At 28.0% G+C, this 25,395-nt stretch overlaps 1 protein-coding gene across 1 annotated transcript in view; it reads right to left on the reverse strand.

Moving 5' to 3' along the window:
* LOC129984286 (putative ATP-dependent RNA helicase TDRD12) overlaps positions 1–25,174 on the reverse strand; it is a 76,641-nt gene extending 51,467 nt beyond the window's left edge. The window contains exons 1-16 of the mRNA XM_056094142.1: positions 25,073–25,174; positions 23,495–23,566; positions 21,870–22,022; positions 18,646–18,728; positions 16,508–16,555; positions 15,540–15,659; positions 13,842–13,897; positions 13,582–13,737; positions 9,896–10,008; positions 9,720–9,782; positions 9,334–9,479; positions 8,747–8,807; positions 8,334–8,464; positions 5,877–6,269; positions 3,623–3,659; positions 2,914–3,263 (exon numbers count right to left, since the gene is read on the reverse strand). Coding sequence (XP_055950117.1) covers positions 2,914–3,263; positions 3,623–3,659; positions 5,877–6,269; positions 8,334–8,464; positions 8,747–8,807; positions 9,334–9,479; positions 9,720–9,782; positions 9,896–10,008; positions 13,582–13,737; positions 13,842–13,897; positions 15,540–15,659; positions 16,508–16,555; positions 18,646–18,728; positions 21,870–22,022; positions 23,495–23,557 — 1,973 coding nt within the window. The 5' untranslated portion in view covers positions 23,558–23,566; positions 25,073–25,174. The remainder of the gene's footprint in view (positions 1–2,913; positions 3,264–3,622; positions 3,660–5,876; positions 6,270–8,333; positions 8,465–8,746; positions 8,808–9,333; positions 9,480–9,719; positions 9,783–9,895; positions 10,009–13,581; positions 13,738–13,841; positions 13,898–15,539; positions 15,660–16,507; positions 16,556–18,645; positions 18,729–21,869; positions 22,023–23,494; positions 23,567–25,072) is intronic.
* Positions 25,175–25,395: the final 221 nt, after the last annotated feature.

Consider the following 25,395-nt stretch of genomic DNA (forward strand, 5'->3'; position numbering starts at 1 on the left):
CTAAATAAGATTTTTGCACATTAAAAAGAAAAAAACAACTTTTATATTAGTTGTGCTTTAGAGAAAAACATGTCAAAAGTCTGTAAGCTTCTTTGAGATACTTTTATATTTTACAAAATAAATTGATGAAAACTGCAACTGCATACACTCAGTCATTGTCCCATGAGCATGAGAAAGAAGTCTCAGTGCCTTTCGAATTGTTAAAATTATATACACACTATCATGGATCAGAATAGGCTTCAAAGCTATATAATGTTTGGAGTTCAGAATTCAGTGAACCAATTTCATCAGGACCTACTATCTTTATGAATTTGTTAATTACATTTACTGAAAAAAAAAAATTGATACTTCAGGGTTATGTCTATCTTATAATATATTTATTAGGATTTCAAAATCCATTATTTTGTAATGTGAAATGCACCATTGGAATCTGGAAGTGGATGCAAAACAGCACAATTTATTTGTAAATATTTAAATTAAATGCATTTCTCTTTTTAAAATATAATGCATATACCTAAGGATTCTCGCATGTCAAAATCTTGCGATGAATGCAGCAAGAAAAATATTAAAATATTCTTTAGAAGTAGTTGAAATAACAATTATTACATACTTTTGCAAACGAATTCAAAGATTTATAATTTCAGATTCTACATCTACGTTATATTTGAGACTGAATTAATTTTTTTAAAAAAAAGTTCCAATTAAAGAAACAGAACTATGCGATTTAAGGCTTATTTATTAAATTGAGAATTATTTCTTTTGAAATGAGTAAAACCAGAGTAATAAGCTATGCAGAAAAAAAGGTTGGAATTCAGAAAATATTTATATTCTATTCATATAACTGTCAATCCAATTAGAATATCCAAAACTGCATTTAATTGCAATGCATAATAATTTAAAAAAAGGTTTAATGTAAATAAATATTCAAAGTAATGCAAAAAGAAAACTGATTCAGAAATAGCAAACCAAGGGGCTAAGCCCAAATTTAGCTGAGAACTAGATAAAACAAAGTGTCATTCAAAACTTGCATACAGAATAACAACATCATCATTTTCCACACAATTCAACTGTTAATCAAGTTTATCAAGGAAATAAAAAGATGATCCAAGTCGGTTTGTTCTAATCCAGGATATGCATTATCATTTCCAAGAAAGAAATTATGCCTAGAAGTGTGTAGGAGACAAACAATACCAACAATCGCAATTTAGTTGGAAATAAATGGACTTCTTTGATATTGTTTCTGTCAATGTATACAAAAAGCAGATATTTTCCGAGTAAAATAAAATTGTTGATTCAATGGATTTGGACCGAAGAACAATTCCACTCAGAAAAGTTTATATTAGCATTTGTTCCAACATTGTTAATATTAGGTATTAGCTAAATAACATTGGTATCTGTATTTTCAGGTGTACCAATAATGCAGAATATATTTATCTTTACCACATATATTTCCATAATATATTATGAAAATTCTTTACAAAGAATAAAGTTAGAGGACTTTTTTTAACCCTTTGAAGCGCACAAACAAATTTTCTGCATTTTTAAAAATTATGTAATTAATTTACATACTTAGGGTCTAAGGGAAGAGAAAATATCTTTAAAAAATTTGCAGTGTGACTGCGCCACGAGGATGGTGGTGGTTTCACTCGAGTACCACCTGGTTTCACTAGAGTATAATTATTCATTATTTATTTATGGAAATACTAAAACATACAATATTATCGATGAAAACTACTTATACAATCTTACAACATAAAAAAAATATATATATAAAAGAAAAATAAACAATTTTAATAACAAGTAATATTCAAATAAAGCTAACAATGGCAAGTTATTTACATGGTATTTAGACTTTAAATACAATCAATACTATATTGAAACTATGAAGAAACATAATATCTAAATTAACCATTTAAAAATTAAGGAAATTATACTATTAGAAAATATATTTAATATCCCCATAGTATGGTTGCTTGTCTAATACAAGAAGAACGCAACTAAAAAGTGTAAATTTCAACCATCCCATTCGTATAAACCTTACTCAAATGTAAATAAATTCCTCACCCACAAAACACATGGCAAAATCCCCATAAATAATCAGCAATAGACTAAGAGAGTCAGGGGAAGGATAATGGACCTGTTTCGCTAATGCATTTCATGTGTAAAGAATGTCATGCCATAAGTGTATGGTGGCAAGTCCCTGAAACCACCTAAAAAGATGTCAAGTATGAAGAACTTATCTTTCGCGATTTGATTTGAAAAAAAAAAATGGTGTATGTTGTAGACAGCTTTTATACAACAAATTTAAGAGTGCATTTTGAATTTGTTTTTTGCTTGCTAGAAAAAAAAAAAAGTTGAAAATACTGAGAAAAAGCATTGAAAATGATGCATATTTTTGTAAACAAGAGAAATATTAACTAGTGTGCTGACAGCTACAGGCAATTATTAAAGTTAGAACATTATTTTAGAGCTTTTGGTTTTGATCAGAAACCACTGCATTCTTAGAAATAATTATTAGAAAGTTGTAGTTTCACTGTGATGCCATCGCGGTTAAAGCAACAACTTTGGCATACAAATAAATAGGCTGTTTAGGTATCAAATGATTACAGAATAAATAAAAATAATTTAGCAAGCTGCCTTCAAGTTATATTTAAGCTTTATTATTTCATTTAAAATAATAGAAAACACAAAGTGTAAATTAGCATGAAAAAAATTACTCTGCATATTCAAATATAACATTTATGATTATTGGTTCAATACAAACTAAGGGTGGGGATTTATAAATTCTCCACGTTGCAAGTCATTACAAAGTGTGTAAGATGATATTTGAAACAACGATTCAAGGTAATTGTTAGAAAAATACAGTGTAATGAGTGGATAATATAAGTTTATAAGTAAATTTTTATTACTCACCTTTTATTGCTATCATATGTTGATTCATTGGATATATTTACTTTGTTAATATTAGAATCGTCTTCATATAACTTGCCCACAATATTTTTGGTAATAGTAGCAGCCAATTCTGTTTTATTTTTAGTAGAACTTGCAATTCCACACAATTCAGTAGCATTTTTAGTCTTAGTAGCAAGCAACTGTGTTCCAGCTTCAGAAGAGTTTGGAGATGGTGAAGGTGCAGTGATCAATTGTGAATTGGCATTATCTTGGTCCTGTTTTGATTTATTTTTAGCTAAAAATGCTGCTCTTGCTTTTCTTTGCCTTTCATAAAATGTCTTAATTTTCACTGAATCTACCTTTGTAGAAATCTATGAAGGAGGGGGAAAAAATAGAATATATTCACAAAATAAACATTCCCTTAAAATAAAGCATTTTTAGCTATTAATTTTTTTTTAATATATGAAAAAGGTGGGGACTATATATCAAATAGTTATCGAATAATAATAGAATTCAATTATAAGAAATTTTGAATTCAGGGAACTAAAATAATTTAACTTCATTAAAATTGCAATATCAAATTAATGGGAAAGAATTTCTATTTAGAAATAACTCTCTGATTTGAAGCAAACTTTTTATGATAATCATATTTATTATTATTTTCATTTAGCATGAGAATTGACATTTATTTTGAAATTTAAATAAGTGATTAAACTTTAGTTTGCATTACCTCTTTTTGCTCCAAAGGTGATGTCGGAGATTCTGCACTGAAATTGTAGAAAGTATAAAGATGAATTAGGATGGCAGATACAGTTAATAAAATATTAATCAGTTTTATTTTAGAGTTTTTTGCATTTACTTTAAAAGAAATCTTAACAGAAAACATTTAATAGATTTTTAATTCATGCATATAATCTAGTAATATAACAGTTATTAAAACTTACCATAATTAAAGCTATTTAAGTATGTTACTGTTAACTGATGTTAATTGTAAGTTGATGTTATTTACACCTAAATACTCAAGGAAAAAATATCAAACTGAAGAATATAAAAGAAAGGGAAAAAAATACAATAATAAAAATTCATAATGTAAATTTACTTTTTGTACAGATTATTTCTTTTAAGATCTAGAAATGATATAACTTTACAAAAACAAATTAAAAAGCTTTCTTGCAGTTTTTTTACATAAATAAATTAACAAATTCCAACTGACATGAAATAAAATATCCTAAAATGCAGCATTGCAAATGTCTTGCGAATTAGGTAGTTATCCATTTAAGATGAATAGACGTATGAAGATAAGGGCAAAATTTTTTATCATTTATGTCATTAGTCAGCATGGCATTTTTAAAATATATATATACAATCATTAAACTTTACACAGTTCATATTTGTTTTTATAATTCTTTTTTTTTTTGTATGAAGATGCATATTTATCTAATCACTATATAAAGTCAATTACAACTTTTTCTCTAACATCAGGTACCAGTTCAGTATTAACAATAGGACAAAAAAAAAAAATTCTGGAATTCTTTGCTTGCTTAATGCAATTCAAAGCAATAACTTGGAATAAAATTGCTATGTACTATAAGATTACAAATATCTGCTACAAAACTGAACTCTGTAGGTCTTAATGATAGATGGAGTGAGAGCATGTTAGTATATCCTATAATGCTTCAAATTTGATAAGAGGGCCAGGCAATAAAAAATAATTGTTTCCCCCCCATTTATGTTTATATGGCACCTATAGCCAAGAATGGAAAAGGAAGGAATAAAAAAGTTTTGAATTAAAAATTATTTTATTTATAGTTAAGGATATACTGTCAGTTACAAGTGGACTTCTTGATGCTTTTTGACTGCTAATGCATGCCTAGCATCTTCTATGATTCATAATGGAATTTCCATCGTAAAACAGACATGTTCCTTCACTCTTTAAACACATGTGCTCAAACATCTTGTATAATTCATGACAGCACTGACATAAATTTGCTGCTTTATAATCTTCTGAACTTCATACATGTTCTTTGCTCATATTAAGATAGAATAAGTAGTAATATAAAACATGGGATGTATACAAACAATATCCCCACTGTTCTGTTATCTGTTGGTATTCTTACAGAAAATTCCACAAAATCTCATAAAAGTACAATCAACAGGTTTACTTAGTAAACAATCTATAGTGAGTATATGGCAAAACAGTTCAATATCAGTAACAAAGAACGACATTTATTCAGCATGAAGACAATGCATTTATTCAACAACAACAGACTTACAGAAGAACAGTACTTACAGAAACAACAGCACACTAGTAGCTAGTCAGTAGTAAACAAAAGCACACAAAGTAGCCAAACATGTTCAACAAATAACTACTATTCTTCACTGTCTTCTAGTATTAGCTGCACTCATCTGGTGACTCGCTACTATACAAACAGCTACTCAGCACACAAAATACTGCTTCAATATTTGACTCCAAGACTCAGAGCATGGTTCAATTCTGAATTCACTAATCATTTGAGCTACACTCAACTGACACATTCAACAATGACTCCAGCTAGGTTTTCTGGCCTTTATAGTTTCCAAAGCAGGGTACAAAAATACATAAAGGGCACATAAGCAGGGTACATAATTCTCCTACTATTGATCCTATCACCAAAATTTCTGGATATTCCAGAATCTGTTTTGTCATCAAATGGTTACCCAACCTGGGAAGGAGAGGAGGGCATTGATCCAGTATATGATCAGAATCTATCAAAACTGCCTATAAAACTGTCTTTCTTATGACAAACTAACTGCATTGGCAAGCAACATTACGAATTCATAACAGTATGTCGCAAAACAAGTCTACAAACTCTCCTATACTTGCACATAAAGAATACATGATCATTTATTTTCAATTCCAATTCTTTCCAATGCCAGCTCTTTTACAGAGTGAACTTCTATTTATTCAAATGGTTAGTTATTTTAGCTTAAAGGGAAAAACTTACCTTTGTTTACTAGGAAATTTTGTAGAAGGATCATCAACTGCAATACCAACTTGCAAAATCGAAGGGCTCATAGGCTGATGCACCAATTTTTCAGTGTTCCCAATCTCATTATATGCTGTAGTAGATGGAAGAAAGTCGCTTATATTTTCATTCTGTGTAGCAGAAATATCAAGATCCTGAAGCAACTGCACGCTTCTTTCTAATTCTGAAGAACAGGCATTACCAGGTGGAGAATCTGTTGCCAATTCAGAATTCTTAGAAAAAAAATTATCAGCCAATGCTTGGGTTATATTTTGTTTGTGTGCAGCTCTTTTCCTAGCAACCATTTCCTTGAACCTTTTAAGAGAAGTTGTGTTAGGAGAGGCAGACTTAACCTGGTCATATTCATTCACACTGAAAATAAAAAATATGCATCAATTTTCATACATGTAATCAAATCTTGGTTAAATGCATAAAATATACCAATAAATTCAGAATATTAACAATCAGAATATATATATATTTCTTTTTCCTTACACATTTTTTCTTTTTGCATACTTTTTTTTTTCTTACACTTTTTTTTACAAATAAACTACATTTAAAATAATGAATATGATAAGCATTTAAAATACAACAAATTTTAAGAGTTCTTGGAATATTTCATACTCTTGACCTTTTAAAAGAATTATAACAAGGAAAAAATAGCACCTGTTACATTAGGCTTTGTAAAAATGTCAAATTTTAGAGCACTTTTCAACAACAATAGCAGATGTGAAATGCATGCAAGTATACTAAAGTATAATTTTATATAATGAAGATGAGATATGGCAACTTTTGTGAGATTACAATATTTCAGATAGAAATGAGTTGTTTCTGGGCTAAAGTAAAAACAATAAAAGATTTCAATAAGAAACATTTAATTTGCAAGCAAAAATAATAAAAACTTTAGTTCTTTTCCTTTATGTGATTTAGCAATTGAAAATTTTGCATATTTTAACAATTTGCATATAATTTTATTTATTTTAATGATATCTGTAGATCAACATTTTTCAAGGGCACTGAGCTATATAATCATGAGAATTTTAAAAAACTGCATTTGATTTTTAACGGTGAATGCAAACAATCTGAACAATGTAATGTTATGAATTCGGCGCTTTTCGATTTGTTAGTTGATGAAAAAATGCAATCAACAGCTCCCTGTACACCCCTGTAATGCACAACAACTTTGTTAGCACAAAGAAATAAATAAACAGCCGAACATACACAATGCACAGCAGCACACTACAACAAACAGTAGCCCCAAGTAGTAATAATAACCACAGCATACAAAGTGACCAGTGAGAATTCAGCAGGAAGAGAGAATCTACGTAGCGACTCTCTATGGTCTCTTCAAGCGCCTGCAATTCTCCACTGTTTCCTTGCTTTAGCTGTATCCAACTGCTGACTCACTACTATACGATTGGCTACTCCGTGCATGACTCAATGCGGTCTCAGAGGCGAGCAGAGAAGGTTCTGGGACAATCAGGCATATCTCTGTTCCTACTGGTTCTATCACCAAAATTCTGGAAGATTCCAATGTTACCATTTTTGTCACGAAACTCTGGGATCACCGATTCAGCACCTGATCAGCATCTAATACAGCTGATCATAAAATGGTCTTTCCAGTGATTGAATTAGCCGTGCTGGGAAGCAACATTACAGATTTGTAACAGTATGCTTTTACAAACATAAAAATTATATCTTACTCTAAATATTGTTTACGAAAATAGCTTTGAATGATGTGAATATTCAGCTGAGAAAACTATTCAATCTCGTAACAAAAAGTTCCAAATAAATAAAATTCATACAAAAAAGTTTCATTATGGCAATAAGTTATCTAAATAATAATAATGCTTTTTTTAGCTCAATAGCAACTTAAATCTATCTCAGCTATCATAAGTACCACAGATTTGGGGGGGAAAAAATTGCATCTAGCAAAAATAGAACTAATTGAAAAGTACCACATATATTACCATTTCTTATACAAATGATAAACTATATAATAATGTTCCCAAAAAGTTACTGATCCTGATATGAAATAAAACAAAATTCAACGCCAAGAATTCATAAAAACTTCATTAAAAAAATAATAAATGCAACAGAATTAGATACGCAATATTTTTTATGCTAGAGTCTTCATGTACATAGTTTTTTGGAAAACTTTATCTTGAAAAAAAAGGAAAGGAGGCTTTCATTTTATTTATTAGAAAAATACTTAGGCTTTAAATATCAAACGAACAGCAATACTGATTATTTTCCGATTACTTTGACATATAAGCAAATTCTCAATATCATTAGAAATGGAGAAAGATGGGAAATGGGAAATCTAAATTATTTATCAACCTGCAAGCTGAGATTAACATTGACTTTTCATTATTACCTTTTTAAGGACCTGATATTTATATATTACATATAAACAAGTGACTAATATATGCTTACTTTGTAGTTTTCAATACAATTTCATTAGAAGTTCTTTCAGGATCTTTATCAACAGTTTTTGGTTTGTTCGTATCTTGGCTGGTAGAAACCATTTGTTTTTCAGTTGAATTTTTTACTGCTTTATTGAGTGTCTATAAAAAAAGAAAATATTCATAAAATAAAAATTAAAATTGGGATTTTGAAGATATTTGCATAACTTGAAAAATGTGAAATAAATACAAATAACTAAAAATTAATCTAAATTGGAATATAAAATAAGAATCTTTTTTTAGTTCATTTTTTTTTCCCTTGAAAAGAAAAAGTTAATGCATAATTAAAGAAACAAAAGTTTCACCTCCTGAAGATTTTTAAAAATGGTTCATTTAAATCAAATTCTCAAAGCATTAAAAATAAATTTGTGTATTGAAACTTACATTAAAAGCATCTTTAATATCTTCAAACAGTTCAGCAGCTTTGATTGCTTTCAATTCATTTCTAAAAGTAAAAATATATATATATAATATACAACTAACTAAGCAAGAATATTATAATACAATGTTAATTCTATAAGAATGCAACAAGCGCAAATTTGAATTTCAAGAAGGAAGGATGGGGTGGGGGTGGGGGGGGGTCATTACAATATATTCCAAGTTTGTATTTTACAAAGTTTACCTGTTATGAGAGAGGAGGAGGTAGTTTAGTTTAGTTACATTAACGTCCCATTTTAAAGCAACTCTATTTTGTAACAGACCTCGTAATTTTCAACCGTGGTTAAATGATGAGGGCACCCTTCTCCTCAAAACTTTGCACAGCACCAGTAGGAGAACATTTGGCTCCAACAGATTTAACATGCACCGGACCCACTTATAAAGCAGTTCTTGGTGGAATCGGGTCTTGGACATGAAACCCTCCGGTTTCAAACCCTAGTCCTTGCCAACAGGCCACTGCAGTTCACAAGAGAGGGGGAAAAGGAGCATCAATACAAATAAACATACAGCAACAACAACAAATGCATACTTACTTTAGATCTTTTTGCTTTAAATACTTAGATTCAGAGTTGCTTTGAAACGGCAATTCTTCTTTGTACCCTGAAGAAGAACTTTTGTTCCGCTCTTGAGATTTTTCAGTAGTTAAATACTCAATACTTTTTGGCCCATATTTTAATGGCTGAAAAAATCAAAATTAAATAATTAAATCTGTGCATGCAAACCTTACATCAAGTGCATAAGATTAAGCAATTTTAAAAGTCATTAAAATAGCAGGAATCTTCCCCAAAATTGTACATTTCACCTTATTCGATTATCTCATTTTATTATAAGAATCAAATCTATACAATATTAGAATACTTAAAAATTTTATCAAAGCATTTAGTATAAATTAGAGTAAGTTATAAATGTTTTAACTTACCTCAGACTCTATGTTAGAAATAACAGATGACATTACTGAACTCAATTCACTAGCAGGTGAGGTCTATGCAAATAGAAATAGCCACATTAACAATATATTATGTATAATTTATGGGGGGAAAATTCAAAGCAATTGCAACAATAACTAAAATGCAATACATGTACAACAAACATTACCTTATAAATGATACAAGATGACTCAGGAAATTTTAGATTGGCTGATCCACCTTGAGATATATTTGGTTGAGATTGCAAGCTGTCTTCTGATAAAATTTCAGAAAGTCTGGTAACTACAAAGAAAATCATTTTATTTAAACAAATTACATGTATAGTTATCTTCTGCTTAAGTAGATTTATTCTTGAATAGCCACTTTTAATCCTTTGACTACCAACAGGACATATACATCCCACGAACCTTTAAAAATCAGCTTAAGTAGTTCTAAGTAAAAGTAATTTTTTTTTTGTAGTGGGAGGTGGGTGTATTTGGCCATCAAGCCCTAGCCTAGGGGGTTTAAAAACATTTGAAAATAAAATCGAATAGATTTATCCAATACAAAAGCTCTTATTTCCATTTTCTGTGCGATTGCAGAGAAAATTGTGATTGTGATTTTAAAAAATTGGTGGCAAATAGTTAATAGCAACCAGGTGATTTACCAAGAATTTTAGTAATATCTGCAGTATAAAGCTCGATTTGCATAAGTTTCCTCAATAAAGTATTTTTAATATCTGCTTTATAATAACTGTTCCAAAAATTCAAGCTAATAAAAGTACTTTGCATTGGAATTAAAAACCACCTTTCATGAATTATAAAAATATACAATTTCCTCAATAAGAAAAAAAAAATAAAGCGTCATACTGAATCAAAATGATTCTTCAGTTAGGATATTTAAAGAGAGGAATCATCAAAAAAGCAAGTAATAATTACATATTGATGACACTGAAGTGAATTGTTACAATGTTTTATGAAACAAATGATTCATTTTAAAACTATACAAGGAATATAAGTAGTAAGAAAATTTTAAACTTCGACAAAAGTGATTACACTTTATTCTCCGAAACAAAACACAAAATTCTTTAAATGAAAACATGATCAGAAAAATATTTATGCATGTCTTTGTATATAATATATTTCTAATAGCATGTCAATAAATCTACATTATTCTAGCTTACCAAACCAAGACTTTCATTAAATATTCATAAACAAAGTTCTAAAAGTAAGATTTGTCTTCTAACAAAATCTTAGTTAACAATCTTTTATGGAGAGCAGATATCAAGAATTACCATTAGTCACCATTACCATTACCCAAAATTACCATTAATTCACACTCAACAAGTTCCTCAAACTTCTTATTTTCAATATTATTTTAGTTTAGTTAGATTAGCATTGCATTTTTAAAATTGCGTGTAGCTTTTGGACAGACCTTATAATCATGAAATAATTGACAAGAACAACTCGGGAAGAAATTCTTATTTACATTTATAAAATACCAATTGGAGGATATTTAATCAACAAATTAAATGAGCAACAGACCCAACTTAGAAAACACAAAGCTAGAAATAAGATTTTGAATCAACAATCCTCCGATTTTTAAGTTCAACGCTACTACAACTCAGACTTCTTACAAATGTACCATTTTCTCTAAAAGTAGGCAAACAAGATGCCAAATATAAAATCTTTTACGAATTCATGTTAACAGAATGTCTTGAAATTAACTTAATGTTAAAACAAATAAGAAAATTTTTTAGCAAAAAAAGGGGGAGGGGATTCAGTACATTGGTCTTTTTTGCTCACAATACCCCCCCCTTCCCCTCTCCCTAAGAATAACAGAAGAAAAGGGAACACTTTTCACATTATCACTCGCGAAATAATATGTATCATGTATGCTCATTAACTGGATAAAGATTTCATTTATTAAAAAGTTAACTAAATACTTTCAGTTTCTTATGAACCAAGCAAGAATAATCATAAGAAAATGGATGTTGAAAAAGACATCATTTAACAAAAATGCACAAATTATTTTGTACAGTTCAAATTTTTACAAAATAAATAGAAAATTCAAATTGAACAGGATTAAAATTGAATAATTTTTTTTAATAAAAATCAAATTTAATATATTATTTAGAAACATCGTTTTAAACTCAACATCTTCAACATTAAGAGATGAAGCATAAATATGGTAAGTAAAAACATATTGAAGAACTTAATTCTTCAATTTCTTTTATTTAGAAGCAGAAATAACAAGAAATATCATTAATTCAAAATAAGAAAAAATTTTAAATAAAAAGAAGACTATTCTTTAATTATTAATCCTTCTCAGTAAAATCGTAGTTTAACGTACCCTTATTTCAGCAAGGAGGAATAGCTCAAATTCGCCAATCAAGATGGCTGACCATATAAACAATACTGAGGAACAATTACAGTTACCTACCATTTTTATTATGAGATTTATTGATCATTATGAGATTTATTGATCATGATTGTTTTATCTAAGAGTCCTTCTTTTTAGTTAATTTGTCTGGAGTTCAGAAATAATGAATGTTTGCAAACTGGCTGCGCCAGTCAATAGACAATGAAATTCAAACACATTATGCCTTTGCTATCTGGAGAATTCTTTAAATTAAAAAAAAAACAAAACATCCTACATCTTTGCTAGCAGCAGGAGCAGGAACCCATTACCTTCTCTAGCACATCGAACGTAAGGATTTTTCCCCCCTGTTTTTCAAATAACTCAAAAGAAATGGAATAAGTTTGGCATGCATCGTGCCTCTTTCGAATCTGAAGGAGGCACCAAGCAGAATTTCTTTTACCTTAAGAAATAACCTACGGCTTCACTAGAAGAGAGAGCAGGGACCTAGTAGCTTTGCTAGCTCATTAAACTTATAGATTCTGAGAATAACAATAGCAGCAGAAGGAAAAACAAAAGCATCAATTCCTAATAACTTCACTACTATAGACCGATGCCTTTCTTAAAAAGAAATATGAAAGAAAAAATACACTTACTTGGTTGAAATAATTTGTCATTTAAGCAGAGAAAAATTTCCATTACGAAAACAGAACTTTTCAGTAACACAAATATTGTTCTGTTGGCACCATATATATTTCAAAATGTACACACCGAATTTACAAAATAAAATATCCCTCATAATATTTCTGATTTTCTCAATTATAAGACATCAGATTATTGAATACTTAGACTAATCGAATAATTATGATTTTAATTAGACTAACATAATTCAGTCAGAATTGTAAAAGGATAAATGTTTTCTGTTCAGAGTTCACTTTAAAAATAAGGCTGAATGTTTTATTAGAATAATACTTTCAATTACAAAGCACAATTTAATTAAATTCTTTAATGGATGTTTATTTGTCAATTATTTTTAATTTTCATTTCTGACAAAAATGCTGTAGTAGATGTACAACTCAGCAAGCGAAAAAAACTGTAAACAAATCAGTATTAGGGTTAAGGAAAATCATTCCTATTGCTTTTTTGGGTTACCAAATGGGCGACAAACTCGGGGGAACACTAAAATAGGATTAAATATCATTCTCTTTATATATTTACTATTTTTTTAGAAATCAGAGATGAGATGGAAGTCAGTTTTTTTTCTTTAAAGAAATTTTCAAATTGAAAAAAATTTAGGAAACTGTATATTAAAGCTGATTACTAAAGTTTATTACTATTTTCTTGCAATTATTGTTTACTGTCCTTGTTCTATAATTAGCAAAGAAAAAAAATTATTATGAATGATTATAGAAAAACTGATTAAGAAAAATGGAATATTAAAATATTTCAGAATTTATGATAATGCTCCAGTTTAAAAATCTCACATAATTCATAAAACTTTTGAAAATGGGCACTTACTGTTATTCCAGCATTCAGGATTCTGAGAAGCAAATTTTTTGAAAACAAGCTCATCATTGATACACTGCTCCTCCCCATCAAGCGAAGTTACATGGAGAGTGCCGAAAATGCAATTTTTTTCTGCTCCTTCAACCTTTATAAATACACTATGTAATGCTATAAACAAAAATAAATATTAGTACTAAGAATAGGAAAAGGAATGGAAATTATAAATAACTAAATAACAATGAATAAAAACTTTAACATGAAAACTAACAAACCTTTGCGGATATTTTCAATAAACTCATAGGCAGAAGTATCCCAATCAGTAGAAGCTCTGCAAAAATCAATGCATTTGATATTTTTGTATTATTTTAATTAATCATTAAAATAAAATTATTTAACATTTATGCAGAAAAAAATAACTTTAAACACAAAACAAAATAATTCCCATGGGAAAAATGGTTAACAATTTTCTGATTATGCAGATTTAAAATGATGCAAATGTAAAAATTTTGGCCAAATATTGCATTAAGCATTCTTAGTCTGTAAAAGTTTTCATTTTTCTAGATGTGGGTTTAATTTTTTTCTAAAGTAGTATAAAAAAAAAATTTAAGCACATCAAAAACCCCTTGATCTTTGTGGGCAAAGATAGTAACAATGATCTTGAATAAAGAATTTTATATAACAGTTTAATTCGATTTTCTTTTATTTAACCATAATTATTGTTTTATTTGCTTTCTCAACTAAAGATCTCTACTCTTTTAAAGGTCATTATAAAATTTCCTGATAAAAATAAGGTTTTAAAAAGTTCTTTCAATATAGATCCTAAAAGTAAAATTCACAAATGAAGCTTTAGATAAGAACATTCATCATACCATATAGGACAATGTATATGATATTTGTTAATTAGTTTCATCCTAAACAATGCACCATGTATCCCCTTTTATCACTAATGCTAAGTATTTCTTAAATTTCAAATCTAAAAAGGCAAAATAAATGCTTTACTAGATATAAAAATCAGAACATTTTCAAAGGCTAATCAAGTCACCAGAAAAATACAATAAAAATTACATCGGATAGAAAAATAGTTTTATAAAAGAAATCTGCTACATTGAAAAATCATATACACACACACACACACACACTAGAGGTATAAATATGCATTTTGTGACTTTTTAAGTTAAAAAAAAAAAACACTTGTTTGTAATAAAAATTAAAATTGATTTATTCAAAATATTTCTCATTAGAAACTACAATATTTGTCCATCTTTTGGACAACAAATGAATTCTGTGAAGGAAAAAGTTTGGTTGTTTAGAAACTATCAAACCAATTATTGATATCTATGGGAGAATCGAACCTCTCTCCTGAAAGGGCACTTAATATAATGCAAAACAAACAACAGTCTGAAGTCTAATCCCAGCAAAACAATTCTTAAATTTGTTTCAATAGTATGGAAACATGTAGGTAAGCATTGTCATATTAGAAATGAAATGCTTGTCTTGATATGCCTTGCCGTAGTCTGGACATTTATCCTCCAATGCTTCACTCAAGTTGATCAATCATTGCTTATATTATTCAACATTGAGAGTTTGATCAGGTTGCAACAATTTATGCCATGTCATGTCTCAGAATCTTCTATCTGTCATGTGCATTGAAATAATTTTTCAATCATTTAAAACCCCTTTTTGTAAGTTGCAATCAAAGGTCATATTCACTATCAATGTTTAATAGTAATTGATGTATTTCTGCTGCAGCTTATATATTTATTTGATGATGATGCAATGATAAAATGTAATATAACTTCCAATAAATACAACCTCTTTGGTAAACTAAATGTTTTCCCAAAGGTCATAATTTAATACAACTTCCCAATTTATTTACAAGCAACCAATATTACTACAGGCATTTATTGGAAAAGGGTGGAGTTTAATGATACATCCAATAATATTACAGTCTACATTCAACAGAAACTCACCCATAATTAATAGTTAAATCATAAGGATTCATAACCAAGCTCACAGGTTCCAAACCAGGAAGCTTGAAGTCAATAGCTTGGAAAGGAATCGACATGAAATCTGGATGCATTTCAAACAGACTAAAAGGAAATAAAAAATTATTTTAGTTACTCATAAGTCTGCGTTAATTTAATTATAAAAAATGAATTAGGTTATTATATTAATAAATAAAACCATAATTCAAAAAAAGTGTCAAAAAATCTTTTTTTTTTAAAGTGAGGAATAAAACATTCTTGTAAATATAAAAAAATGAAAAAACAAAAAACTTTAAGATATATATTTTTTGTGCATATTTATTATTATTATTATCAGATAGTATTATTATATCTTCATAACTTAATTATATAACCTCTTTGTTTCCTACATAAAGTTTTTTTTAATCCTAAAATTTTTTTAAATCCTAATCCTTTCCAATTTAACCACAAGCTATTAAGTATAAAATAACAAGTAATTGAGAACATTTAATAAACTAACAAAACATTCAATTCACACTTGATCAATAACAAGCAACATTTTTTAAATACAGAAGTTTAATTTGATAATTATCAGATGTTAATGTAAATTTTTCTTAAGCAATGGCATAATATGTTTACAATTGTCAAGCAATAGAAAGTTATAAATACTCACTACTTAAGATCATTTTTTAAAATTATTTTGCAGTTTTTAAAATAAATTATTAGTATCTCTGTATAAAGAGAGATGGTAATATTGAAGTTATAACATAGAAATCAATAAAAACTCATTTCCAGCACTTTAAAAAATTCTAGTTACGTACATTTATGTTTGTTTTAAAACTATCATTACTCAATCATTTCAAAAACAAAACATTAATGAATTTATTTAATGGCACATTAAAAAGGTACAATTTTTTCAAATAATATCTTCAATACTAAAAATTCAACATATGTTTATACAGTTTAGTACATACCTGGTTTTGGAAACACTACATTCCTTCCCATAATCCAATAAATAAACTCTGAAATATATTATAGAATTAATATAAAGCAAAAAAATTACTAGATATATATTGCAAAAGCAGGTTTTTTTTTTAAAAGTACATTAGATTTTAAAACAAAATGTGCTATAGACAAATTTGTGAAGTTGTATAAAATTATCAATTAATAAGCAACACAGTCTATTTTAAATTTTACCAGAAGAAGACAAAGTTGAAATTTTTTTGCAATCACTAATAAAAAGGAGTAATTTATGAGAGGGAGGATCAGTACATATATTATTGGTTGCAAAAAAATTCTTTAATATATTTAATAATTTTCTAAAGTGTGGAAAATTAAGAAAGTGAATTTTAATCCATTTCTTAGTAAGCAGCATCACCCAACAATAAAAATTCTATAAAAATTTGTTATGTATAGCTGTACTGGCTGATTAATCTATAACAGCGAAAGGTTAAAATATTTTAAAAATTTTTATATGTAGATTTATTATGCAAAATGTAAAAGAAAATGTATCATTCATTATAAAAATTTCAAATTTTGACAAAATGTAATAAACATTATTTAGTAAGTGATTTGTCCTATATTGCCAGTAAAATTGCTATATTATTTACAAGCAAAAATTATATAAACAATTAATACCATATTTAAAAGACCAACTGAATTACTTGAAATGTTTTTTTTAATTCAAAATTTTAATGAAATAAAATTTGTGAAAAGTTTTTTTTTCCCTTGTTAGTAAAAGAGCAGTTTAAAATAATTTAGCTTCATTTTAAAATAAAATTTACAATACAAGAAAAGTTTGTTTGATATCTAATTTATATATATATATATATATATATATATATATTGTAGCAAAATTTTATTTATGCACTAAATGGAAGATCGAAAACAAAAAATTAATAATAGCAAAAGTGACTTCTTATTAAAATAAACAAACTATTATATCATGATTCAAAACAAAGGAATACTAAAAAAAAAAAAAAAAAAAAAAGAAAAGAAAGAAAGAAAAAATCTGCTGTAACTGCAGAAATAAATGTGAAAAAGAAATTCTTAGTATGGAGAATCTGATCAAAATAATAATATTGAAAAATTTGGCAAGATTATTTTCAAAATATGTAAAGCAAGTTTTAAAAAATTTCATACGAAAAGAGATTAGTTGAATTTGCTACACCATTATACAACTCAAAAGGTGTATCTAATTTGAGAATGTATACATGGTTTACACCTATGATCCGGATCATCAATCTAATTAAATAAGTCCTTCTTTGTCATTTCTTAACTATAATAAGAAAGTGCAGCGGGTGTGAATCACAGCCAAGTCATGCAGTATTTTAACATTAGAAATTAACCGAATTTATTCATAGTGCAAAATTATAACCTTAATGCTGAAATTTTTACCTCTATCTTTCACAGTTCAAATTAAAAAAAAAAAAAAACATTTATCTTCAATGGGAAAAAATTTCTATTGTAAACAATCAACTACATAATGCATTCTTTTCTTTTTAACTCTGCAATATACCAAGCTTTAACTGACGAGTGAATAACAACAAATCCATGCATATTCTTTATGTTCAGACTTATATAATCAAAAAGTTCTTCAAATAAAGAGGTCAATATTATTTCATAAATAGAAGAGGAAAGAATCTTCCTGACCATTTTAATTGTAAACTTTAGGCTGTTCATACATGGATGTTAATAAAGATTTTGTGAAAACTGTGCCTTTGTAAAAAAAATCCTTTTCATAAGTGCATGTATGAACATTCATATCTTAGCATCATAATCAGAAGGGTTTTTTTTTTTTTTCTTTTTCTTTTCAGAAATTTTCTTTCAAAAATTTGATTTCTGAATGTTTTTGTGAATTGTTAATGAAAGAGATATTAGTTTGAAAGGTAAATATGAAAATCGTAAACAGTAACATTTTTAAAAGCTTGTTACATCTGAAAGAAGAATTAAATAAAATGAAATATATCAGGTTTGCACATTAATATCAAATGAAATTTGATTTACAAATTTTATTACTTGTTAAATACAACAAATCAAGTTATATTTAATTTTTTTAAAAAAGAATAAAACTTTAAACAATCAGGCATAGTAAATCTACACATGTACTCACTTAATCAAGAAACTTCGAGGCAAATTCAAAACACTACACACTTTAGCTCTGTAGTATTTCTGTTCATGTTCAACTACTAGTATCTGGAAATGTAGAAAATTTCAATGAAATTAAAATATGTAAACACAAAATCCAATATACAAAGTAATATTCACAAAAATTAAAATCTTGAACAACACAAGTACAACTAAGATTAACATTTCAAAAGACCAGAAAACTGTCATATGCTGCATTTCAATTGCAAGTATTTAAGAAATTAAACTAAAATCCATATTATCTTATTATATTTCACTTCAGATACTTTGCTTCTCTAATATCCAACAATTTCTCCAATTTATTATTATTATTTTAAATTTCTTTCCCTTTCTTAGATTTTGGGGCAAATCTTTTAACGCTCAAATGTTGAAGTGTTCCACACATATAAGCTTTTCTTTAGATCAATGTAAAAGTCCAACCTAGCAAATTGTAAAAACTGTCGATTATAAGACAATATATTTTGCAAGAGAAATCAAATGAATCAACTGATATCACAAGTTGACTCCTCCAATCTGCTTTGACACATGGATAAATTTCAATGACCAGATGGCTTAACAGCACTGGCCAAAGCCGAATTGAGTTCTAATGGCCATCATCAGTCATGGTGCAATCCTTAACATAGGAGGTATGTCTCATTGGTAAGAGTAGCCAACTATAACTAAATTTTTGTACCCACCCAGGTAGCAAGAACCAATATTGATCTGGAAACTTCTCATATCTGAAGTGCCTCCCCTCTTCCCATTGGGAGAATTCCAACTGATATAGGATGATTATGGAATAAATTATCAAAACTTCTATTACACGGCATATGTCATTTCAGGCATACCAACTATTTCATTCTTAAAGCAACCCTTTATACCAAATAGTGTTCTCTTCAAAGGAACGTACAGCATCTATCCAAGTTTTCCATCACATTATAAAAGAGTAAACTTTTGCCTATTGTTATATCTCTTTCAAGTATAATCAAACCCCAAAATTTTTGAAGAAATGTCACAGAATTAGACACATCTTATTTAGCTTTGGACAAAGTTGTGTACTTTCATATCTATAATTGTTATTGTTACGGAATTTCACTGGGTTCGCTTTGTAGTGGGTGTATGGTGTGAAAATATAATGAGCAGGCCTCAGTAGAAAACAATGACGACGTTTACTTACACGAAGAACACGAGCATGCAGATGACAAATATTTACAGCCAAGACAAACACAGGACAACACATAGCAGCACTCTACTACTTGTGGGCTACTGTCTGCTGTAAGCAACTACAGCAGACAAAGCGGTCAGACAGAATCCAGCAGGAGGAGGGATCCTCGGAGCTTCACTGTACAGTCACTCAGACGGCTGAACTTCTCACTGCCTCCTCACTTTAGCTGCCGACTCATTACTTCTTACAACTGGCTACTACACACAACATGGCACTGCTTCTACAGCAAACAGCAGGACTCGGCACACAGCAATTCAACACTCGTTCCACACAATGCTGGTACTCCACAGTTGCTTTGCTATCCTCTCGAAGACTTGCTACTTATCTACGACTCCAACTATGTTTCAATTCACCACACATTTACAGCTTGAGACTGCCGTCCTTTTATAGTTTCTGGAAGGCAAGCCGAGAACCTTTTGGACCAATCAGGAGTATCTGGGCATATCTTAGTTCCAATTAGATGGATCATGAAAATTCTCGAAGTTTCCAACATTATCCATTTTGTTCCAAATCCGTCACTAACGCGGCACCCGATCAGCACCCACAGGGCTGATCCTACAACAGTCTTTCTTACGATGACACTGTTTGTGCTGAGAAGCAAAATTACAGGCTTGTAACATTATTGAGGGACAAGTTTTGCTTTATATGATAAAAAAAATTTCCCTAATAAAAATGTTTTTGAAAAAAAATGGCAAAATCCTCAACCAATTTTTAACCAATAATCTTGTATATCCAATTTCTTTACTCCTAGAAAATAGTTATTCTCAAAATGATACAATTTTTTTTTTTGAAAAGTAGAACATCACGATTTTGAAAGCAATCTATGAGCAGGATCTGCTGTGTTCCGATTAATTTTGGTTGTAATAATGTCAGTCAATTGATCATTAAAACATTTATTTTTAAAAAAATTTAAAATATTATTGACATTATCAATTTTGAAATTCATTATTTGTTTTAGCAGAAAAAGCAAAATGAGCAGGTGCAAATGATAACTTCATATTTTGTATTTCACACCATCATTCAAATGCCATGAAATCACCTGAATCAATGGAATTGTCTTCTTCTACAAGGCTACTTACAGAAGAAAAATCACTACCACTATATTCAAAGTCTACCTTTTAATAATCATTATTTGAAAAATCATATGCATCACTTTTGCATGCAAATACTACTTATTGGGGTGCCATACATGCAATTGGACAAAACATGTGTCAATTCCACATGTTTTGTCACAAGCCGAAGCTCTCCATCAAAAATTAAGAAACTAAGCAAAGAAGAATATTCTCTTTTTCAAATCAAATAAAATCATGATAAAAACAACTCGTACTGAAAAATGCTGCTATGACAGTTCTCTTAGAATAATAATTGCAACAGACACAAACTCTGAGATAACTAGTGCAGCGGCCAAACAGGCGATAAATGACTGTTTGTTTTGCCAACTGGCGATAAGCATCAGTCATACCTATGGAGATGAACTTTGCTCTCCAACGAATACGAGCGACTCACTTCCTGCCTTCGCCGGCTTGCTCCGAACTTCTGCCTCGTGCTGGCCAATGGAATTACGGCCAATGTATCATGTTCTATATTTGTTAATTTAATTTGTAATTAAAATTTATTTTTGTTATCTACATGGCTGGCAGTTTTCATTAAGTAAAAATGTTTAATACTTTAATTTAAAGTAAATTTGGCAATGCGTGTTAAACCACGCACCAAACTAGGAATAATCAGGAAAATTGCTAAACTCTAAAAGATCAATGGTATAGAATCAGTTTTAAAGTCATTTAAAATAATTATCTCACTTCTATTTATATAAAAAAAGTTTTTAATAATAAAAGGAAAGAAACATGTATAGTAAATTTCTATAGAGAAACTTATAACTATTACTAGGGGTCATCAATTTCAAAGCCCCCAAAATCAAAGTAGTCAATTTTTTAAAAAAACAAAACAAAATATAAAATTAAATAAATTACTTAAAAGATACTCACTGTATCTTTCTCTGGTAGCTGGAAAAAAGTTTGCTCAAGAGATCTGTAATAGTTTTGCATAGACTCTTCTAATTCTAAGAACTTTGAAGCTAACAATGAAGCAGTATCTATACTAGGAGATTCTTTTATAACATAATGAACAGGTGTTTTGACCTATATACCAAAAAAAAATTTAAAATATTTTTTTTAAATATTTAAACAAACTTTTACAAATAGTTCATATGAATATTATAAGATATAATGGAATCAAATGTATACTTTAATATTCAATTTCAATTTAAAAATCAATAAATATTGGTTATTAATTTTTTTTCTTCCCCCCCATACTAGAAAAAACAGAAAAGAGATTTTTTTTTTATGATTTTTATTTTGAGATGTGGGCAGATTTGAGAAATTTACCAATACCCATTTATTAAATTGTAGATACGGTGTCTACATAGTGAAAAAACAAACAAAAAAAACCCATGGGTTTTAGTGTCGATTCCTGAAAACGTATTTCACACAATAATTTTTACAGAAAAATGTATACATAGATTTATAATAAAGCTGCGATTATCCTCATAATATATAAACCCCAAATTTTGCAGTATGTTTACACAGTACAAAAAGTTAAAAGTATTTTATAAGAAATATAAATAACAGCTATCATGCTGAAATGGACACATTTTACACATAAATAAAAATTCACTAAATAATAAAGAATGTTTGTCAAAATGAAACTATTGGCAAAAGTCACAGTAATCAGGATTTTAATTAAAATTTATCCAATAAATTCCCCAATTCTAATTTTAGAGGTATAACATTACAAATAACAGCATGTTTAAGAAAGGGAAAAAATCATTCTTTGATTTACTCTGAATAAAATTTAATATCTTTTTGAAATATTTTTTTTAAAAAAAGAACAAGAAAGTTGCTTTCCCTTTTTTTAATTGAATTGCATTCATTTTAAAGTTACAAGAATGTCCATTTGAAGTAAACTTTTAAAAATTAAACAGCAGTTGATCAGATGACAAAGTTAGACTTCCACAGCATATCAGGAGATGGAAATTGAATACAAGCCAATTTAATGTACAACAGGTGATCCATGCAAATGATACTACTTTACACTAAAGTCAAAATGAAAATAATGAAAGCATAAGAAAAGAAACAAAAAAAAAAAATTATGAAAATTACTATAAATCATATTCAATTCATAAAAAACAGTTATTTATGATTTTGCTTAATTTGAAAATTATGTTTTTCAAAAATCTTAAAATCCAATTTGACAAAAAAAAAAAAAAAAAAAAAAAAATCCAGGAAAAACAAATTATGATCTTTATAGTTTACAACTAATTTACATAAATGTTATATACACATATAATAAATAGCAAATTTTATATTTAAAATACAAAAATAATAAATACAAAATTAACCATTTTAGCATTACAAATGCATACTTCAAGTTCTCTAAGTAACAAAATAATATCCAGATCTATTTATGAATACATATTATTAAACATAACACTACAAGAGTTTGGTTAACAATATTTCTCAATAATAATATATGAATGAATTCTGAATGTTTTCAACATTAAATACTTATGTCTCAATATGAAATATCTTTAAAAAAATTGAAAGAATCATGCCTCAATGATTGTCACATAAATATTTTCTTCCCGCAAATATTGTGGCGAGACTTGGATTTTCATTATTATTTCCTAAATGAAAAATAAAAAGAAATGCATTAGACTATTCTTTTTAATGTATTCAAGACTTTCTTAAATGTATTCAAGATTTAAATATAAATAAAAAAGTACAAATCATAACAAGGAATTCAGATATATTTCAACTCGCATTTACCCATACCAAGTGCTATATAATAAAAAATAATATAAAGCCGATGCTTAACTTTAATACATTTTATTCTAACAGCAAAATTTATAGCTTCAAGTCATCTAAATTATGTGGAAAAAGCCTTCTCCTTATATTATAGAAATAATGCAAAATCTCTTATTTTATATAAAATCAATTCTGACAACTTAGAAAATGAGTATTAAACAATATCTAATTTTGCAAGAGCTATATAAAAATTTTATTATTTAAAAAGGTTATAATTTTTCTAGAGAGAATTAAATTCCAATGTTTACGATTATATTTTGATTTCTTTATATAATGAAACAACTATTAAGAGTTAAGCTATAAAGTTTCCAAAGAATTTCATTCAATAAACACATTTACCTAACAGAGTAATCAAGAGAGAAAAAAAATGTCTTCATTATATAGAAATTTCTGTAATAAATTATCTTCAACAGAAAAATCAAACATTTTATTACTTAAAATTCACGTCATAACATTGCTAAATTTAACATTAGTCTAAATTTAAAGATATATTCTGACGGAAAAAAAAAAGATGATTTTTTTTTTTTTCATAGTATAAGAAATTTTAAGCAAAGTATTACAATTAAAAGAACTTCACATTTATAAAATATTTCAACATTAAAATAATTAATATAGTAATTCAATAAAAAAAAAAATAATAACACGGGAAATCTTAGTCATTTTTGCAAGACTTTAAATCGCACCGTTATTAGATTAGTCGGCATGCTTTCAACATCCAATTTCATCTAATCCCAAGTTTTAAAAGTCACTTTGAATTAAAATTATATACATATAGAAATGGAAAGGCTATAAATGAAAAAATATATATATAAATAAAGTAATACTGAATAAGAATAAAAATGTAATTTTATATATATTTTAAAATACAATTCAACCTTCAATTCGCGAGATAATTAAGAAAAATAATTATTGTGTAATTTAATTAATTACAAATAGAAGGTAAGGAGATGTTCCATTTCGAAGAGCTAGAAAATAAATTTTTATTCAATTTACAGTGGAAAAAAAGTACTAATAGCTATTGTGTTTAGATCTCAAACAATCATCTGATGTACAAGTCAAGAAAAATAAAGAAGGAAAAAAATAAACACGGTCCTATTGGAATAGTTTTAATATATCGCTTTTATGGCTACATATAACTGATGCAATTTGAAAAATCTTACAAAGCAAATTAAAAATCACTGGCGAGAGTAATGAAAAATAAGAAAAATCACAAACCCCATTATCATAGAGAGAGAAAAAAGGAAATTTTTGAAAGATAAAATATTATTTAAAAGCAAAATCAAAATATGAATATTCTCTAACTATATATAAAAAAAATCACTTACGAACTTTATTTTACAACAATACGGTATATTTCAAATTGAGCTCCCTTTTGTTTATCTAATGCCTGTGTCGCAGTGTTGATAAATTTGCTTAGAAAAACATTCAATGATGCTGCCCAAATATTTCAGTGGCTTATCTAGTAGCAAAGATTGTACATAATTAATCAATGGAACAAAATTGCAATTTCAAGCTTAAGTAATATAAAATATTTCTTATATATAAATAATTCCAATCTTTATTTTTGATATTTAATACTTTAAAAGAAAAAGAAAAATAAATAATTCCCAAATTACCTTGTCACCACGTTTGTATTGTTATTACTTCT

Source organism: Argiope bruennichi, chromosome 9 (genome assembly GCF_947563725.1).
Source record: "Argiope bruennichi chromosome 9, qqArgBrue1.1, whole genome shotgun sequence".
Taxonomy (NCBI): domain Eukaryota; kingdom Metazoa; phylum Arthropoda; class Arachnida; order Araneae; family Araneidae; genus Argiope; species Argiope bruennichi.